This window comes from Astatotilapia calliptera, chromosome 6 (genome assembly GCF_964374335.1).
Source record: "Astatotilapia calliptera chromosome 6, fAstCal68.1, whole genome shotgun sequence".
Classification (NCBI taxonomy): domain Eukaryota; kingdom Metazoa; phylum Chordata; class Actinopteri; order Cichliformes; family Cichlidae; genus Astatotilapia; species Astatotilapia calliptera.
In genome coordinates, this window is record NC_137427.1 from 4429087 (window position 1) to 4450894 (window position 21808).

Consider the following 21808-nt stretch of genomic DNA (forward strand, 5'->3'; position numbering starts at 1 on the left):
GAAACCTGCAAGTCTCATATTTTCTGAAACTACTTTCCAGAGACATGAAGGAATAAACTAAATCAGATGAAGGTCACGACAATGATTTAGGAACTAGAAGGAGGGCAGAGAGTCACACTTGACTGACACAGACCAACAGATGCTCCATTTGCCCTCAGCTCTTTTACCCGATTTTATAAAACTAATGAAGAGAAACACAAAGCAGTGAGGTGTGCCGAGTACCTGGACCTTCATTTCTCTGTCAGTGTCCCAGATCCTGACGACTCGGACGTCTCCAGACGTCATGAGGAACCCCGTCTCCTGCTCCCAGTCCACGACCATACCTGCTCCTACAAACACAGGACGACACAGCGACACTTACAACAAGCACAAATGGGACTGTGCGCTCGATACGAAGCACACACCAGGATTATTTATTGTTTTCAAAACAACAGAAGGTGGCTTTTAATCACAATTACACGAACAGCATAAGAATAATTTGCACACAATCTGCGAGCTGCAGTTTGAATTTGATGTTTTTTTAAAATTTCATTTAAAAAGGGACCTTTACAAACACCTATAAACACAGCTGCTAAACACACAGAACATGTGCTGATCCCAGTAATACACAGCCCACGCAATCTGTCGGAGGTTTCAGGAGGCTCACGCTGACACATGTACCAAGTCAAATGAAAGATTAGTGCGGCAGGCTCCTGCACCAGTGCGTCACTAATAAATACAACAGAAAGGAACAATCAAAGAATGAGCAAAAACCCTGCTGTCTGCAGAGTGTAAAGGTGCAGAAGAAATGTTTTTGCAGTAAAACTCGGACCATTAAAACCAAGTCATTCCCGAGTGTACAAAGGCGCACTTCATGCAGACTGAAGCATTGTTTAGCATTTTGCATCCTCCCTGTCAGGACGACCACTGGGAGATGCAAACACTGACCCTGGAACTGCGCCTGTCAGCAGATTCTGGCTTTGATGAGTCAAATGGCACTCGAGCGAAAAAGTGAGGAAGGAAGAAGCTGAAGACAGCAGGACTCTTCGTGTGCTGGCAGTCACAGCAGGAATCAAGTGAACAGTGCAGCACAAGCTGTGCTGCACTGTTCACTGGTCAACTGGTCAATTATGGTCTCTAGTTTTGACACTATTAATTTGAACAGTTCAACAAGCTGAACAGCAAATAAATGCCTCCTCCTTTTCTTTACTGCTGTTAGTCAGTTTAAATCCTTTAACCCAAGTTTGAATGGGAGTGTGAGGATGAATGGGGCGACGGACTGGTGACATGACCAGAGTGTACCCACTGTTTTGCTCTATGACAGCTGGGATAAGCTCCAGCGACTGAACTGAATCAGCGATTAAGAAAACAGATGTACGGGACATAACGCGAATTTGTGCTAACACTCTAAAATTGTTTTTAGGAAAAACAGGAGGGCTCTCATGGAGGAAAATGATTTTCTGAAACTTTCCAGCAGGCTTAGTAAATATGAACCCCCATAAAATACGTTCACCAGCCATTTTACACCAGTTAAACTGCTCATTAACATAAATCTCTAACCAGCCAATCACAAGGTAGCAGCTCAGCGCACTTAGACACGTAGGCATGGTGAAGATTATCTACTAAAATTCAAATGAACCATTAGAGCGGAAAAGAAAGGTGATTTAAATGATTTTGAATGTCATTGAATGGTTGCTGGTGCCAGCTGGGCTGAGTATTTCAGAAACTGCTGATGTGCTGGGATTTTCCATTAAAACCATCTCCAGGGTTCACAGAATGGCCAGAAAGAGGGAAGACACCCAGTGAGTGCTCGTTCTCTGGGTGAAAATACCTTGTTGATTCCAGACAGCTTGAAGCTGACAGGAAGTCTACAGTAACCATGTGCTGACCACGTCCATCGCTTTATGACTGTTAATAGCTTCCACAGTCACAAATAGAGGCAGCATGGTGGCACAGTGGTTAGCACTGTTGCCTCACAGCATTAAGGTCCACCATCAGGGCGGGTTCTTCCTGTGTGGAGTTTGCATGTTCTCCCCATCTTTGCGTGGGTTCTCTCCAGGTACTCAAGCTTCCTCCCACAGTCCAAAGACATGCAGTTAGTGGGGATAGGTTAACTGGAAACTCTAAATTGCCCAGAGGTGTGAATGTGAGAGCAAATGGTCGTCTGCGTCTATGTGTTAGCCCTGCGACAGACTGGCGACCTGTCCAGGGTGGACCCTGCCTCTCGCCCCAAGACAGCTGGGATAGGCTCCAGCCCCCCCGCGACCCTGGAAAGGATTAGCAGCAGAGAGTGGATGGCCTGTATTTATATAGCGCTTTACTAGTCCCTAAGGACCCCAAAGCGCTTTACATATCCAGTCATCCACCCATTCACACACACATTCACACACTGGTGATGGCAAGCTACATTGTAGCCACAGCCACCCTGGGGCGCACTGACAGAGGCGAGGCTGCCGGACACTGGCACCACCGGGCAGATGGATGGAGTCACCAATAGAGCAACTTCATGATGTGGTGTAACAGGAGAGCAGGATGTGCGGCTGACGACTCTGGAGCAAGTGCATGATGCTGTCGTGTTAACACGAGCCAAAGTCTCTAAAGAAAAGGCAAAAGAGGGTCCAACGTGGTAGAGTGAGACATACCTAATAAAGTGGCTGATGAGTGTAGTTACAAGCCAACTTTGTGTGTATAGTCAGGGTTCAGCACCCCTCCAGGTCTAAGCTGACCCCCTGCTGGTCCTATGCACCAGATATCTTTATTTGGCTAACGATCCCTCGGCTGCTCCCATTCGCTGCTCTTCACACTGCAGTCTGGCCTGCCTTTGAGTAAAGCAGCAACACTAATATTTGCCGCTGGCAAGCAAAATGAATCCAGAACAACCACTAAAATATCTGCGTTCATAAAACAACAAACAAACAAAAGCCAATACTTTCAAAGGTGCTCGTTTAGCCATAATTCAAATGTAACAGCAAAGCCACTTAAATGCTACAAACTGTTTACTGTCAAGAATAAAACAGATAAATAATTAAGCAAATGCCTACTGAGACAAGTGCAGAATATTCATAATTTACTGAAATGATCCACTGAAGGCAGGAGTGTAATTTCAGCTTTATCGCTGCACACAGTAATTCTGCCTCTCTCTCTTTCTGTCGCAGGAAACTCGGACCAGTAATAACCTTTTTTTTTTGTGTTGGAGAAAATGAGCAGGAGCTCGATCGGCTGACCGTACAGTGAAAACAGAGAAGTTGCAGCTTCTGGCTTTAAACTATGAGTTAACATGCTTGATAGTGGCGGCACAGTTTTAAAGGGCAAAGCTAGCGGCATGCTTTAATAGCAAATGGTAGACAGATGAAAGTCACATGATTCTGAGAGCATTAACCTGAACAGACCTCTGACATCAATCGTCTGGACGACAGACTGGAAGCAAATCTTTTCTATCAAGCGGCTCAGGATTAACACACGTAACAGGTTTTATGCATATTACATGTGCAAGACCTTCAAACTCTGTGCAAACTACTAAATTTATGTCTGGTCAGCTAACCTGCAGTGACCAGCATTTTAATGGAGCTTTAACCATACGTGTTGCTCGTCTGCATTTTTCGGAGGCTTTTCTGCCTTCAGTGAAAGCCAAAATGACAGGAAATGATGGGCGAGACAGACCGGAAATGAGGGGTTACAAAGGTCACGGGGCAAATTAAAGCAAGGAAGGTTATTCTATTAAACCACAATGAGGGTGCACACAAACTACTTGATTCTCTGTACATATACAGTACGTGTCACTGCACCTTGTCTGTGTTGTGTTAAAAGCTAAAGCCTGTGTGTTTTCCATTTTAATTGACGTAATTTTCAAAGTACATAATGCATCTTTTTTTCATTTTAGTAAACAGAATAAATCCTCTTAGCTCACTTTGATAACCTTGGCGCAGATGGAGAAATGCATTTCCAACAAGCCAGAGTGCAGACGCTCTAATGGAGGGTCGAATGGTGGAGGAGAAGAAATAATGGGGCAGGTAGCAAAACACACATTAAAAACACACTCCATCTCGCCCCCTTTCTTGCAGGAGTGCTTTCACCACAGACGTTACAGAAACAGCCTCCTTTTCTATCCTCTTGAAACTCATCACGCCAAGCTTCATTTCCTCCTGTTCCTCCTCCTTTCTCTCTGAGTCACTTCCTCCTCCTGTTTTTACACAATCAATAGCCATCTCCAGCTCACCCACCTGTGTCAGCACCTTGCTTCATACATTCATCTAATTTTTTTTAACACTGCTTATTTTTATTCTCATTTGCTTCCTTTGCAAAACGAAGTGTAGATGAAAAGAGAAGAAGCTATTTTCTTTGCTCTTCCTAAACCTTGTTGAAGAGCGAACACGTTAATTATTAGACATCTCCCCCGGCTGATCTCGAATCATTCACGCGTCTCATTTATCAGTCGTGACTGAGCTTCCGCTGCTGTGTCACAATACCGCTCGGCTTCTCTTACACTGTCAGGAAAACCCAAGCCCCGTGCGGCGGCTTCAAATCAAAGCGTGACGTCACGCCGCCGGTGTGCCTTGGCACATGTTGGGGAATAGCATGCAGGGGAAACCGCTTCACAAGACTGTGCGGGCTTCTCACGCTGTGAAAAGGAGGAGGCGGCATTCCCTTTGAGGCTGACAGACTGGTAATGAGGAAATCTGGGTTACAATGAGTGGAGGGGAGAAGGGAAGATTCCCCAGTGCACTGAAGTGTGTGCAGGAGGAAACGCACATCAGCAAACTTTCCCAAAGATTTACATACAGCTCATCAACGCCTTTCTCTGTGTGCTCTCACAATAAGAAATTCTTTGGGCCAGTGGTTCTCAAAGTCAGGGGAAAACTGGAGTCAAATAAAATGATGCACAGACCTGCTTTTCCTGCAAAGCATTAAAGGACTGCCGGGCAGAACTAAAGCATATAGTGATTCGAAAACAAACGTCATTACAAATTAAACAGATGACGAGCAAAATATTAGCTGCTTTCACCCTTTATTAGTTTCATCATTTGTTTCGGTAATGACACAAAATGAAGTTGGTAATGTTTGGCAAACGTTGCTTTTGGGAATGTCAAACTCAGGCTGCACTCCTGGCAAGTCAGCTGATTGCAGTGTTTACCACATTACCTCTGGTACTGCTCACAGGGAATAAGCTATTCGACTTCCTTCAGCCTGCCTATAGCTGCTGTGAATCTGCCAGCTGTGTCACAGCACACCTCCACCCCAGTGCCACCTTTTTACACTGCGTCTAACTTGATCAGTGTCCTACCTGTTGGCACCGAAGCCTGTTCTGTTTTGTACAAAGGTCTTGCTCCTGCTCTCCCTGCTTTACGCTTTTAGGTGCATTCACGTGGAAGGCAGAGTCCCTGACCAGAGTCACAGCCCCAAATCAGAAATATTCCATACAGATGCTGACTGAAGTCTGATAATACGGCTGAGTTTGAAATTGTATTTCTTGTCTCAGGGATTTGAAACACGATGCTCCTTGAACACAGCCTTTGTGACTTTCTTCTGAAGATTTCCTTTCTTAACTCTTTCTATGTGAAACAAAAGTCACAATTTCTATGCATCATGCGCTAATGACTTAACTCTTTTTAGTTAACTTCCTGGGCAAAGTGACAAAGCGCAAACTTCCCAGATGTTCCACTGACTTGATGACTAAAAGAAGCCGATTAAAAGAAATATGGCTGACTTGTTGCTTCTGTTACATTCTAGAAAATATTCTAGAAAAGAAAGAGGATCAGAAGAGATAAAGGAACACTTTTTGAATTAAAATCAATGCCCAAAATAGCAGTGAAGCAGTGTGCAGCCCCCATTCACCCCTGCTGGAGCTGATGCTTCAGTCCTAATTAAGATATATTAAGCTTGAGACGCTCGAAGAACATTTAGCTGTACGCCGGCTTGCAGTCTCGTTTGTCTCTCCATCTCTCTGCCTCTCTATCCAGGTGCTCCTCTCGCTAACTTCTCGCTTCCACTATCTTTCCCGCGTTAGCTCTTCCCTTCTGTCCCACTTCAAGCGGCTAAATTCTCCCTGACAGCTGTCAAAAAACTTCACTTTGAGTTCAGAGGGTCACAGATCTGAAACCTTAAACCAAACCTTTCAGTTCTGTCTCTTGCAGACAACACTCAGCTGCTCAAAACGGGATATCATCCTGCCTTAGAGGGAACCTTTGTGGGCCTGAGCGGGTCTTAGTTACCCACACAGAAATCAATGTGGACATGCAGAATTGAGTTGTGAGAAGGAAGGAGCTGGCAAAAGGAGTGTGGGCAATGTTTCCTCAGCTGGAAATCTGACCACGTTACAGAGGTGGAGGCATAGATAGCTTCCAGGTACAATCTCTCTTTAAATCTGGTATTTCGCCCTCTCTGCTTGAGTCCTCCCCAGTCAAAAACGGCACTGATATTGTTAGCAGATGGCCTTCCCCTTGCTGAATCATTAACTGGGCAAAAAAAGCTAGTTTAACACCAGTAACAGCCAGCAGGCTTGTGGTGGATCATCACTGCTCCGGCACCAGTTTGCCAAGAAAATCCCCAATTTGTGATATTTATCTATTCCTTTGCATAAATATCTTTGATTCACTCCCATCTTTCCTCTCCGGAGAAGACGCCTTCCTCTGACTTCTTATTCTGCACCATTATCTCGAGTGACGGCCTAACTATCCCACACACTGCAGCTTATTAAAACTGGCGCTGAGGCCTTCCTGCTTCTTCTCTCCCTCAGCGTTTTTCAATCTCCTCACTTTATCCTGTTTGCTTTGAAAAGGTCTTCCAGGATTCTGGTAATAAACCTCCAAGATTACTGGGAACTTACCCAGCACGCGCGTGCCTCTGATAGACAATGATGTCACGATACGGGAGCGTTCTGACGGGCAGGGAGACTTCCCCACTTTGGCATTTGGTTAACCTTTGAAAGAGCTCGGACCTGCTTGGCTGACACAGACCTCCTGAAATGAGCTCTAAGCGGCCGACATTATCACCTGTTGATCTGATTATTGGGGAGAGGAGACTAGCACAAAGTTCTCACGCCATTTTAAATAACTTAAGGAAATGGGTTCTGATCCAGGATTGCTGCTGGAGGTCTCACAGGCAGGAATATCTTCCTGATTCACCTCCCAGTGGCTGCTTTTCTAAACTCCGGCACCCAATCAGCTGTAGAAGATGATCGAGGCGTCAGATCCTGAATATAAACACTGGCTTTACATCTAAAAAATAATAATTTATATATTTTAGGAATTTTATATCAAACGTTATACATTTTTAGAATCCTGTAGTGACAATAATCTCTTTAGCTTTTTATTATGTAGTTTTTAAAAATGTGTTCACCTACAAAACAGTGAAAATCTGTGATGTGCGTTTATGTAAAAGCTGCAGACAAAAACCCTGCAGCCTTTTGTATCACTGCAACTTCACACAAGGTTCTGGAGGCCTGATGTTAACAAGGTCCCAGGCAGCAAGGCTGAATGTAAAGCAGGACACAAAGCGTGTCTCCATTTAACCAAAGAAGCGAAGTCAGCCCTACTTCTGCTCATGCACAAGAAAAGGGACAAAGAGAAAGATGATTAAAGAGGAGAAAAAAAGAAACAAACCTAATGGCATTAAAAGGAATAAAAATAAAACAAAGGACAAAGCTGTGTTGTAACATATTGCAATTATATGTATCAGAACTTGATTAGATCGGCTCTTAGTCTAATCTGCAGAGCTGTGACGTTTGTTCGCTTCAGTCCATCTAACCCCAGAACAAACACTGATTAGAAATTTCTGGTTTGCTCTCTGTGTGCTTCCTTTCAGCCTTAAATAAACACGAGCATGACCTTATTTTCAAGTCATCTCCAACTTTTCTTTCCTTATTTTCTCTCCATCTATCCTGTCTTCCAATCTTCTCCTCTGCCATCCGCCTAATTATCCACCCCTTTTAACCCCTGTCTGACCTTCCCTCTTAAGAATTCTCCCATTTTTACCTAGAAACCTTATCCCTCTTGTTTTCTGCACAAAGCTCTACCTCCAGCGACAGCCTCTGCATACTAATGCAGCTGCAGCAGCTGCAGGAATAACTTCTCAGAGCCAGTTGCCAGCCGCAGTCCTGTAATTCCACTGTTTCCTCTGAAGTTTAACAGGCTGAACCCTCCAGTGAGACAGACATAGTCCCAATTAAACACCGACACCCATGGGACCAGATTCAATTTGTGTGTGTGCACGTTTTTTTTAAATAAATGAAAGAAGCTGTTTGAGGTGACGATGAAGAGTGACTGGAGACTATGCAGCTATGTGAAAGTATTATTTTACATGCCGAGTTAATCAAATACCCATTTGCAAATGTGCCTGCAACTGAGTGTTCGGTACAAGGATCCCATAATTTAAAAGCTGAATAACTAGCCAAGTCAAAGCGGTGTGCGTGTGGCTGAAGTTATGATGCATGGGTTTAAGGATGATCTTTTTTGCAGTTCCTCACAATCTAAAGAAGCCAAACAATATTTCCACAGAGATTACTTTTTGGGGTTACAGTTTCAATATAATCAGATCACAGCTAATGTGTCTCCTGCAGTGTGTATACACTTTGAGGATGTTTGCATATATCCCAGCAAACCATTCCAGTGTATTTAGAGAGTTATGTTACTAAAAATGAAGCTTACTGCTAACAAAGAACCAACATGTCTAAAGCTAATCAGCCATTTTTCACTGATTTTTGCCTTGGTCATGGAGATTTAGTTCAATTTAGCATAATACCATTTAGACATGAAGTTCATATGGTCACACGCCATTTACATGTCCTGCAGCTTTTTAAACTTTCATGACTGGTTAGTTTTAAAGATTAGGGCGGTTAGTTAGCCAGCTAAATATAGCTGCAAGAATCTCCCAGTGTTTACTTACAAAGTGGGTTGTGATTGTTTAAGCAGTGGCTGATTTTTAACTGCTCATTTAACATCTGCATAATTATCTGTTTAGGTAACACTGGCTTATTTACACTGATATTGCTTGACATGCACTGCCTCTGAAAACCAGAATCTTTTATTGCAAAAGACTCAAGTGCAGACAGCTGCTACAATCTGACATTCATTAAACTGTCGCTGGCTAGAGGAACAGAAATCTGCTTTCTCACTTTTGTCTGAAATTAAGGAAAACTAAGTTTGTAAATAACAACCTGATTAGAGTTAAAGGTTAAAGGAGGTAGGAATTAAGAGCTTTTGATATCAACTTTAAAAAGTTTGTGCTGGCCTTCTGAAGAGGACATGTCTGTGCTAGTGGAAGTTTTTTCTTCATGGAGCGTGCTCTGAACTTGGGTTGACTGTCAGGGATGGAGTAATGAAACATCACCAGACAGGTGAATGAATGAAGCGTGCTGGTAGTGGTCAGGGGAATAAAGGAAATTTCTAAATGAAAGACACACCCTTGGCTGTTTAGTGCAGCACGTGCTTTAGTAGTGAGGGAGAATAGAAGGGAAATGCAACACTCACCTCCTTGCTTACTCCTGTCAAGATAGATGGAGACCCTTCTGGCCAGACCTGCGAGCAGGGGGAAGAGGAGCGTATGGAGGAAGGAAGGGAAGATGGAGAAGGGGGGGGGGGGGGGGGGGAGGAGAGCAGGAACGTAACAAAGCAAGCGACAAATTAGCAAGAACCCCTGTGCATGCTAACCCAAACATCCACACACACCTAACAGAGCTGTAATACCCATGAAGTGACGGTGGGTACTCCTCGCCACTTCATGGGTATTACTCTACATGCACTTGAAGAGCAGAGGGATGAACAAGGCTGCTGCTTCCCAGCGTGGTAACTCCCAAATGACAAACAGCGGCACGTCAACACCAAAGAGCGGAAGGAGATTTGAGCCGAGCTGCCACCTCTGCATTACAAACTGCGTCCCCAGCATCCGAACCTGCAGGACGCAGAATCTAAGATCCCTTCACCCACAGCGTTAAAAAGCAGGCAGGGTGGAGCTGAGTGTGCATCAGTTTGTGGCTGGTCAATAACAAAAACAACACCTGGAAATAATCAAGGTGCACAAATATGTATGGATTCTTATGGAGACTTGTTGCTTCGGTCTTGCTGCCTTGTTCAGCCTCTCTCTCTCGGGGGGGGGGGGGGGGGGGGGGGGACCACAAAACAATATCAAAGACCCAGCAAAATAACAAAAAGCCAGACAGTCCACAGAGATGGATCATTGATGAAAAACAGCACAGGAGCGTGTTATTGGACGATGGGAGGGGGGGCGGGTTGAGTGAGGACAGGTCCTGCTGGTACTCTTGTGTGAGTGTGTTTGTCTGGCAGCATCTCCTTGAGAAATGCTCAGTCTTGTTGCAACTGCCTACAGAGGTAGAGCAGGATTTTGGCAGCGAGAAGACAGACTTGTGTAATATTTCATTGGGTTTTACATTATTAATGCAGCTGAGGCAACGCTAAAAATCTTAAAAATTCTAAACACAGCGTTATTGTACTCAATCTGAAAGACGTTCCAAGCAATGGTAATAACTCAGAACTGAATACTGGGCCAGGAGGTGGTGGGTGTGAATGCACCAGGGAAAGCAGAGTCTGCGTGAGATTGCCGAGGTTTCTGAGATCTACTGCCAAGTTCATTTTTATTTTTTTACATTTTGGAGCACAACAAGCCAAAGCTGGATTCTTCAGTAAAACTTTTTCAAGCGAGGTCTCATCTGAGTGGCTGCTTATATTAAAACTGATGCCTTCACTAGGTTCTGCATACAGACTGCAAAACAGTGGACTGTCACCGACGACACATCCAGGATAACAAGCACACCATTAAATGTTAAAGTTTCAGAGAAAACATGGCTGTGGCTCGCTGTCGGACAGTCCTCCGCGGAGGGAGAGCTTCTCAGGGCGGTTTGTGTCGTGAGAGTCAGGCAGAGACCGCTGTTAGTTAAGTGTGTCTCCTCCCTGCAGGGGCCCGCAGAGATCTGGTGACTCGGTAATGACGGAAACACGTATGTGCACACGGCATGAGGTCCACACCTCTGCACAGATATGCAGTCAGGCACTGAATCAGCCAGTCACTCAATCTGACAGCTCTGCTCTGGCTGCTGCCAATTAGCCAAACACGCATCTCATATGGGACACGCAGTTATTAAAAAAAAAAAAAAAAAACTTCTGCGCTCGTGCTAAAGTGCACCATTTTCATACGGATGGATGAGCGCTACGTAGGTAATCGCTGCGTTTATCACACAGGTTATGCTCAGAAACAGTCATTCTTACAGCTGTCACAGTTGCTCCCAAAAACATCCCAGTAGTATCGGCTGAGAAACGCTCGAGGCAGAAATTTAAAGCAGGGGAGAGAGTTAAGGAGAGCGTGCGCAACCTGACACAACACACCGGTGGGTGGAAGTGTCTGACAGGTGTGTACAGTGGGTGCCTGCATCGCATTTGTGAATATCTCCGCCTCGGGAGTTGTGTGTAAGTGTGTCAACACGAAGGTAAACATGGCAGCGGATCCACCAACGTCCACAGTCCCAGTTTTATAACGATCACTAAAGCAATGTGAACAGTCTCACAGGGGAAGAATGAGAAATACCTACCTTCTGCATTTCGTGATTGATTACGTGCAGACTTGGAATGTAGGGCCCGCAGTAGGTTAAACAGCCCCCGCTGTTTCAGGTGTGACAGGTATATATGACAGATGTTGAACGTGTGAGAAGGTGAGGGAGGTGAAGCTGACAGCGGATTTTAAATTAGACCTACATTCGTGGACTTAAACCGGCCGCCACCGGCAGCAGAAACAACCCGAATGCAAAAGTATGGAAATAAAGTTTCGGCTGCGTCATTTTTCATTTGTGTGAAATTGGTTATTTTTAAAGCAGCTTGTGACAAACTCTCCCGGACTTCCAGTGACGGTGGAGTGGTCTGCCCTGGCTGCTGCCCCTCAAATCTGACATTTTTAGTGATTTGAACAGCTCTGTGGGATGAGCACACGTGCGGTAATTAAAACCGAAGCTGTGCGAGTGAGTGTTTGCTGCTGGGTTTGATGGGGTCTGGGTCACTGTGCGACTGAAATGCTCTCATCGGTGCCACCTTTTATTCAGAGATGAATTTCTGAGGTTTAAAACACCAAACACACTGTAAAAAAAACAAGAAAAACTACCTTCAGGCTGAGTGCTGTGTGATTTTAGTCCAGTTATGTGTTGGACTTTTTCTTTTATTCATCTAAAACCTGAGCTGTGTTTAATTTAAAAAGATATAAGTTTGAACGTAACCTTAACCTACTTTATTAGATGTACTTTACTGTAATTGTCAGCTGTGGCTGTATCGTTTCAGCAAAATTGAATTTTTTCTTTTAGTTTTTTTCATTACTTAGTTTAAGGAGAAAAAAACCCTCCTCTCAGACCTTCTCTGTAGGCGGAGCAATGAGGACGTATGACTGGGATGCTTTGGGACAGTTTGTGGTTTTGGGGTATGGGTGGGACTGCGGATGGGTTGGTGACACAGTAATAAAGAGCGTTGGTCTTTACTGTGCGTGCTGATGGAGGGCTGACCTCGGGTAGTGGGCAGCATATCGGAGAGACCCTGCCACGCCGTCACCATCTCCGGATTCTTCTGGTCAGCAAAGTTCTTCCAGATCCGTAGCGCTCCATCATCTGGAGAGACGAGAGAGAGAGGGAAAGATACAGAGTAAGAGAGAGAGAGGCAGGAAAAAAAATGCAGCGTGGTGTAAACGCTGAGGCTGGACGCAGCTGCACAGACACCAGCATCCTGTTTGTAATCTTTATGCACTTTAAAGTGTTGAACTGCGTTGATGAAAACCCTGAACCAAGACTCTTTCACACACACACTGTGTCTTGACTGTCAACACACACTCCTCAAAAGAAGACGGAGAGTGTGTAACGCCGAGCGGCATCTTAAAAGGCTCTGTGCCTGTGAGCATCTCGCCAGAAAGAAACAACGAGGCAGGAATCTAACCTCCAAAACCTCTGCGGCTGAAACACGGCAAAGACACCAAGATAAAACACGTCCGTGCACTCTTATGAGGAAGCTATTACAGGCCATAAAAGTCTCCACTTGATTTACAGCCTGCGTTTTACTTCTTTTAATGCTGATTCTTTTTTATAACTAATGTCCTGCCCTGCTATCCTTCAGAGCATGAGTGATGGGGAAAAGCTGAATAAGTGAACATTACTTTTTGATGAGATGGAATTTAGATTTATCAATACTGAAGCCTTTTATCAAAGCTTCTTAGCTTAATTTAACAGAAGGAAGACCAAACAAAATAAATGTGTTTGTATTTTAATGTCGAGTTGTTTTCTCCGGTTCCTGTGGGTGATGAAGATAAAGCCATGGAGGGTAATTGCTTTCTTCTTTTGATGAATGATGATGACTACACATGAGTGCTCTGTGTGTAACAGCCAAGTGTTTAAGGCTTGTTGCTGCTACAAATGAGCCTCTCTGCGATTTCTGCTGTTGCCAGTGGGCGTGGACATTTGCGCTGATAACTTGGATGCACTTGTGCATCTGAACTCACACTTTTGTGCGTGTGTGTGTGTTAGAAACCTGTTGCGGTGAGCAGCAGTGAGCAGTCGTGTCCGTTCAGGTACTCCATGGATGTGATGCGAGTATAACGAGGGTTTCCGTTGTAGAAGTAGTCCAGTCTCTCGCCCTTCTCCCAGTCCCAAAAGCTAAAACAAACACACTCATTAGACGACAATATGATCTGTTTAACATTTTAACTGAATGTGGTAGTCTCTGACCAGATGCTGTCCTTGTCAGCCACAGCGATGCAGGTGTTGAAGGGGTGGAACTTGACCACTGATGGCACTCCGGGGTTGCGGTTGATGAATATTTGATCATCCAAGCGAGAAATACCTGAAACAGAGGAGAAAATCCAAAAGTTGGTATGAAAGGATGATGGATTCATCCAAACCGGAGGTTTGTTTCCCGATGCAGGTTAAAGTAAGTGGCACGCAAATGGGGGAACAACCTGTCTGCTGGCACACCTAACCCACGCCTGCAGCTGCAACCTTACAGGGAGTAACTTAATGAACAAATAAAATGTAGTCTGTCCCGCCTTCCTCTTGCTTTTGGCTGAATCAGGGAGCCTACAGCTGTTCACTGTTGGTCTGGGGTCAGTACCTACTACTGCTCGATACTCAGGTAACTTTCCTGCCACCCGAGAAGCATTTAGGAGAGTTTATGAGTTGGGCTTTAGGTAGTAATTTTTGTACCTATTGAGGTGTTAAATTTTCACAGTGCTTTTACTTCTACGTAGCGACTCATCTTTTTTGGCCTTGGCTCTCCATGAAGCTTTCTTTTAAACTTTTAAAATGGCAAAACTGTTAACAGCTCGATTCCTTCCATCTTTTTTCCAGTTTTTGTATCCCAGAGATCAGCGTGTGGTTTTTAACAAATAAACTTAAAAGATTTCTCTTGCAGATTTTTCAAATTCTGCCTCTGATCAAAATCAAAAGCATTTTAGTACAAAACAGAGGAACAAAATAACATAAGAGCTACAACAAAAAGGTTTATTTAAAAGTCCATTAGCAGTGCACACTTTCTTAAACTGACTGACAGGTTTTGTCATGTCCAAGAATACCAAAGACACCAGCTGAGGGCCTCAGGACTCTCTCAGTGGTACATTATTGAGTTTTGTGTTCGTGAAAATTATTCTTTTGTCCTCTAAGTTTCTTAAACACACTAATGCAGTTCATATTTCCATGCTCTGTCAGCAGATTAAAAAGAAATGTTCAAAGAATACAGTTTAATTACTAGTTTTTAATTGTATAGGATAATAAAGGATAATAAAAGGTACACTCAGCGCAATAATGTGGCTCACTGACACATTTCTAATAGCTTTTGGAAAAAGAGAAATTTATTCTTCATGAGGTTTTGCATCATAGGCTGTATAAATGGCCTGGCTCTCATAGACTCTACCTGAGTACCCAAAGCACTTTGTACAAGTTGAGTTTTGAAAGTGTGAACAACAAGTGAGAGGTTAGTCTGGCAGCACACCCTGCTTTATCACCTTTTTTACCCTGAATGGCTCCGTCATTTACCAAATCACCATGATACTGTATGTGACATGAAAATAAAGGCACAGATCATAAAATCAACTCAAGTGAGAAGTAGGGCCATTTTCTCACAGACTTTTATACAATCAGACTTCTTTTAGCAACCAGACGAGTCGCCAGCTGCTGGCCACTGGAAAGACTGCATGTTTTATGCACTTAACTCTATTTATTTGACTTTATTTATTTTAAAAACATACATCTATGCTTTGGGTGCACACATTAAATACTGGGCTGTAGTATTGCTTGGTGAACATAAATTAAATACGGAATCGGGGCCGAGATTCCCAACACAACACAAAGGTCAAGTATGATCTGAACTTTATACTTTTAACAGTAGTACTGAGAAAAAAAAATTAAAGACAAGTATTTGGTTTTTAAAGTATTTGTATAAGTTAAAACAAAAAGCAAATAAAGTTTCCTGGAAGACATTTTCAGAAGTAGAACGTGGAATAAAGGAAAAAAAGGACAAAGCACAGCCTGGCCATCGACAGGAAGACTCGAGGCAAAGAAGGAGAACAGAGCAAAACATGGAACGGTCTGCGGTGGAAGAGCCGAGGCAAAGAAAACAGTGGAGTTGTGTACCCCACTGGCAGGTTTCGCTGCGAGTAAAAACACGTTGATAAATCTGATGACTTGACTGCCTCACTATATGTTGTCATGGCAACAACACATGCCGGCTGCCGACCCCGTCCTTGGCTACATGAACTCACTCCCGAGACCGCCGTAACGAGATGAAGAACAATGAAGGGGGATGGATGCAGCTGTGACGGAGGAAAATGTAGTTGGAGGGAGAAGCTGCGGAGGCCTGCGGTTAAAAGCCGGCCGAGATCATCATCACGACTCGCTTTATGTGCACGAAGTGTGACATCACAGTAGATACAGAGCGACTGTAAAAACAGAGTACACCTCAGAAGTGCACAGTGAAGTGGGCAGACTTTGCACCGCCAACAAAAACAACAGTACAAGTCAGATCAGGTTCACAGGCTACAGAACATCGTTTGTTCTCTTCTCTCTTTGCTAGCTTTGCTGCCTCGTTCTCAACTCCTCCATCTTCCTCCATCGTACCCTCCCCCCTCCTCCTCCCTCCTTCCTCTCGCCTTGGTTCTCTCTCTGGAGGGATTCGACTGAATGAGGGCAACCCTACTACTTCTCTCTTTCAGAAAACTGCGAGGGGAATTCAATGATTTAACGAGAGCGGGATAGACGTGTGCGTGAGCAAGCCTCAGCTCTGACGCCAATCGCCTCGTGACTGTGTGTGTGTGTTTGTGTGTGCATGTGTGGAGGGGGCTGCCGGTGACGTCGGGGGTGTTAGTTATTCTGTTTGAGAGCTGCTCAAACTTCACCCGGGGAGTGTGTGTGTATGCTGGCACTGGAGCCTCTTTAATGTGCGAGTGCATGTGAGGGGAGACCTGTGACTCACAAAGAGGACGTCTCCTGCTCTGAACTGATTTCAATCAATCCTTCCATCCCTGCGAATCATTTGCAAACTTGCTCACCTAAAATTTTTGATGCATCTTGATGTTTTTCGGGGACAGTCTGGATTTCACCCAAGTTAGCCTCATTAGGGCTCCGGAAATAGTCAATTAGACACGACTGTCAGTCACTAGTAACAGTTTAATCAACTAACATAGGGACTATTTTGTGCTTGGGTATTATATTACCAATGAACCTTTGTTAGAAAAACAAACAAACAAAAATAACTTCCATAAACAGCCGCTTTATGCAGATGTGATAGAAAGTGAAAGAAACTGCATCAAACAGCTGTGCAGCAATGACCTGATGCTAAAACACAGCAGATAAAAGAAGTTGGTGCCAAGTTAAGAAAGTATCAAGTAATCCTTCACTAAATGAAGTGAAACACCTTTTTTTTTTTTTTTTCTTTTTTTAAACGTCTGCAGTGTTTCTACAAGCAAGGAGGAGGTGAAAACGAAGCCGTGTTCCTTTGTGAGATTACGACCTCGGCTGCTAGTTGATTTTAGCAAATTCTGACCCTATTTACGGTGAAACAGATGATAAAGCAGGATATACTTGAGCACAGGCCAACCTTCTGACTGATGATTTACTCAGTCAAGGTGCAGTCACTTTTCTCTCCTCTGCTCTTTCATCATATGCACCTGAGCCCATCCCTACATAATTTGTGAAGTCCTCTCATTACAATACCGTTAAAAATCAAGCTTCCCAACAATCAGTAATGTGTGTGAAAAACACAGAACATGAATCTGGTGAGAATGGCAGAATAATAATCACCTCCTGGCAGAGAAACGGATGAAACAAAGAGCAGCCGACAAGGAAAAGTGCCGTTGGAGGCTCTGTCTGGACAGTCTGGATTTCACCCAGATCCTGCTCTCATTAAGGCTCCGTAAACATTCAATTACACATGGCTCTGTTAGAAGCTAAGTGCTCGAGTGAAGTGACCGCAGAGCTTGTGTATGTCGTATGCTCCCTAACCAAAGTCACTCTACCTTTCAAAAGAGGAATCATTTAATGCAATACTGAATAGGATGAAAACCAGGGAAGAGATTTTAATAATTAATTTAATTTCCAGTAATATCTGTTCATTTCATTTGAACATCTCCCCTATGAAAATCCTCCTCAGGACATTAAGACGATTCTTTCTTCCAGGCAGCGACGTGAAATATAAATGTGTTTAGAACAAGTTAGAAGAAGAAGAAGGTCTTTTGTGCGCATTACTGACCTCTTTGTATGATGCTTCGACTCTGCCTTCTTACGCGAGCATTTCTCAGAAACCTCCACTGACGCTCCAACCTCACTTGACTCTCCAGGTCGTGCTCCTCGGGGATCTGCGAGATTGCATGAAAGAAAAGACAAAGAGAGAGAAAAAGAGATTTACAACTGCTCTCCCCATCTGGAACATTTCTACAACGATAAGCAAACAAACGAATAAAAAATTCAGAGGGACAATATCGAATTACTGCCGCAATAAATCCATTTTTATTGAGCCTTGAACATTGACACTTTTGCTGAGTGTACATTTAAAATTTCAAAGTTGAAAACTTAATTAAATCCTGTTGTGCTCTCCCCCACATTCAGAGACCACTGCACCAAATAACAGATGAAACCATTATAATCCCTCCTTCGCTGATACAGCCTGGACTCTTCTCTGGATAATGGTTACTATCAATGAAAGGAAAAAAACCTTCTAGTTTCTATTCTGAGTAAAATTTAAAGAAAAAGAACAATTTTGTATATTTTCCACACCTGACGTTTTTACTTCCCTCAAGTCGAATTAATGAAAATTACAAGATAGAGTTTGCAGAAGCAATATCGTCACTTGAAATATTAATATCAACCCTGTTTTCAGTTAGATTTGTTCTCTTAACAGCTTCTGTAGTTAGCAAAGGCTCAACATTTTAGGTTTCTGTGTGCCAGATGATTAATGTAGCTCAATGCTGGTGCTATCTCTATGTCAGCAAGCTTCTGTAGTTACCTGAGACACACAAAAAGCCACAGGAGTTCACAAAGTTAATTATTTTAGCAGCCAAATTATCTAATAAAAATCTAATATTAGCACAGCTATTTAGCCAAGGGTCAAAATACTACATTTTAGTGTATCCAAAGATGATTTAGTCCTCATGTCTATGCTCTTATAAAGATAATCTTATAGTAATAAATTTAATCTTAACTAGAATTTGCAGCTCATGGAGAAATTGCAGTTGGATTGTTGATACTGGTGGATTTGTCCTGTGGCTGGTTGTTGGTGTCAATAAAAAGTAGGAGGTAAATAGCTTGCTGTGTACCTAATAAAGTGACACACATTGTAAATGTTTATGTTACCCTTATGGTTACTACTTCTCAGATTTGTTTCTGAGATGAAATCATTTAATACATGGATGCAGTAGCTTGCTAACTAAGTTTGCATTAGCTGCTAGTTTAGCACTCAACCTCTCGTTCAAATATGGTCTCTGCAGACTATTAAAAACATGCTAATATTGACGGTTCAGTTCAATACAGTTTTATTTGTACAGCGTCAAATCACAACAATAGACCCTATAATAATACATACAGAGAAAAACCCAACAATCATATGACCCCTATGAGCAAGCACTTTGGTGACAGTGGGAAGGAAAAACTCAATTTTAACAGGAAGAAACCTCCAGCAGAACCAGGCTCAGGGAGGGGCGGGGCCATCTGCTGCGACCGGTTGGGGTGAGAGAACGAAGATAGGATAAAAGACGTACATAACCTACTGGTTTCAGCACGCTGCAGAAACCAGTAGGTTATGTCACAGTGGCTACCCCCATCCATCATTTATTTACACAGTATGTATTTCCTCCTTGTGCTGGCAGGACTCAGTGCCCTGTCAGTATAGCGAGCTTTAGAGATACACATGTTCCAGTGAGGCCACTAAAACATGGACAAGATTATTATAAACCTTTTGATTGATTCGTAGTTTCTTAAATGTTAAGACTTTCCTTTCAGAATCTGTGCTCATTCCCATAAAGTTTTTCAACTTCACAGGAAAGCCTGAATCGCCTCGGTGCAATGTTAAGGGACGCTCATGCGATTACCAAGATAATGAGTCCAGGTATCAAGTTCACTTTATGTAATCACATCTCATCACATCTATTGAGCAGTGGGACAATATTAAAAGTATTAACTTTATTAAGTCTTACGTAACAAAATGGGCCCCACAGACTTTGCGCCCACTTTATTTTAAGGGAACAGAATCAATTTTTTTTTTTTTTTTTAAAACTGGACATTAAATATGCAGAGTTTAATATAAAGCAAGTCTGTGTCATTCTTCAGCGCCATGAATTAAAGTCATAAATTAAACGTTAACTGCGCGGCTGTGAATAAACAACAGAGGAAAACTGTAAATGTATGTGTGTGGTTTTAAATGTCGGGTGCCAGCGTGTGCTTATGAAGCACATTTCTACAGCAAGGCCTCCCACGCCACATGAATGCTAAACAGTCCCTACCCCACCCACCCACAAAGTTATAGTACCATGTTGCCACTGTTCCTGCAATGTCCTCGCCTGGCGTGTGTTGGCTTTTGGAGAAATAAAACACACATACTGTAACACCTCACAGCGAATAAACAGATTTGTGTCTGTGAGAAAGATGTATGTAGCGTGTGTTCAGTCAAATCATTCATATACAGGGTCTCTGGGGTTTTATGGTTTCTCAGAGGAGGCAGATTTAGAAGTCTGATGTCGACCTGTGTGGAAATCGCTGGCTGATGCTGTCGTTGCAAGGGTTGGTATGCTGCAGCGTGTCAGCTGCTAATGTAACGTATAATGAGACCCTGAGGAGTAAAAATGTGTGTGAGAGTCTCTCACACAATCTCCACACAGCTCTGCACGCTGTGCATATACAGTAAAATCGATAGTGTGTAGTGTAGAGTAAGGCCAAAGTATGTGGACAGCCAAACAGGCTGTCAACAGTCAGCAGCTAACCTGTGATTTCAGACCCGTAAACTGTACAAAAAAGATGGATGCAACCGCTGTGAGGTCACCTGCATTTTGGCCACGTCCACGTTAGTGTTTTGGTCTAATAGTGACCATATTGAGATGAAAGGATGGCGCTTGGTTACCAAACTGCATCCATTACTTTGCAGGTAACAAATTACTAGAATTGACCTCAACCAAAATTAAATCACAAACCTCTCAGATGGTCCAAACAGTAAACCAGATTATTTGTCAGAGGTTTCCATTAAACTGCTCCAAAGGGCACCAACAGCACAAACATGGCAGAGGAGGCCTGTAGAGCTGAAGCCTGGCAGAAACAGCCCCTCTCAATTAAAAACCCAAACTTTGCTTTTGGCTACAAACGGTGGACATTTTAACGGTTTAAGTTTTATGGTGACTGGCTCACTTTTGGAGCCAGCTTCAGAGGACAGTTACAGGTACTGTAGTTTTCGGCACTATCACCTTAGCCTCTTTTTTCAGCCCTTGAGGTTTCACACATTTACTTCTCATTGACATTTAGCATTGCATCTTGGGAGTGTTGGGCTGTGGGATGCGATGAACACTACTTTCTAAACTTCAAATCTGTACATCTGAAATGTTTTGGGCTATGCCAGATGAAAGATGACCAGCGTGAACAAATTGTGGTGACATTGTTGGCTGTGTCTGCAAAATGATGGTCCTATTTCTCTCAGCGGTTCAAAGCTGGATGGTATGAAAATCTTTCAATCCAAGATGGACAGACATATTTCAGGAACGCTGTCCTAATGTCTACTAATCAGGCAAACTTTCATATGGTGCAGCTAGTTTTGGCCGCCTGGAGAACGTGGTGACATGGCCCTTGAAAGATTTCTCAAAATTCAGCAAATGATCAGAAAACAAATGAAGCAGCCACGTTACCAATGCTGCAGTTTCTCTATGGCAGAGATTAAAGTGGGGCACTTTTGCCTTTACAAATTTTGCTACTGAGGCTCAAAGCTGGTTACAGATAGAAGGCAACACTTGGTATAAATATGGTGTTCAGTCCTGACATTTTCATGTTGCCATGTCCTGAACTGCAGAAGTCTGGGAGGCTCAAAAATGCTGGAAAAAATAACACATTAAAACCCCCCCTTTCCCCTTTCGTTGCACTTTTTAAAGTTTCATAACTGCTCAGTGAAACGTTGTTGGTGTTTGCTAACAAGTTAGCTGCTCTAGGACTACACGACTGAGGCCTAGCTGAAACTCGTGATCACAAAATGACTTAAATAAAATTAAAATGAGCTGGAAATGTTTTTAGGTTTCAGTCTCTGCTGATTTCATCACAACCTGACCTACAGTTATTAATGCTGTCTTATGACTGTAAGCTCTCAAAAAGTTCTGTATTTGTGTTTTACAATCATCCATG

The 21808-nt window shown here is 43.3% G+C and overlaps 1 protein-coding gene across 4 annotated transcripts in view; it reads right to left on the reverse strand.

The window, feature by feature from the left end:
* Positions 1-21808, reverse strand: part of rptor (regulatory associated protein of MTOR, complex 1) — a 198478-nt gene that overhangs the window by 3775 nt on the left and 172895 nt on the right. For 2 of the 4 annotated variants that reach the window (XM_026169798.2, XM_026169801.2), the window contains exons 27-32: positions 17691-17796; positions 13679-13793; positions 13482-13606; positions 12446-12571; positions 9444-9491; positions 223-329 (exon numbers count right to left, since the gene is read on the reverse strand). In XM_026169798.2, the coding sequence (XP_026025583.1) occupies positions 223-329; positions 9444-9491; positions 12446-12571; positions 13482-13606; positions 13679-13793; positions 17691-17796 (627 nt within the window). The remainder of the gene's footprint in view (positions 1-222; positions 330-9443; positions 9492-12445; positions 12572-13481; positions 13607-13678; positions 13794-17690; positions 17797-21808) is intronic. The other 2 variants (XM_026169799.2, XM_026169800.2) reach the window with 2 other exon arrangements.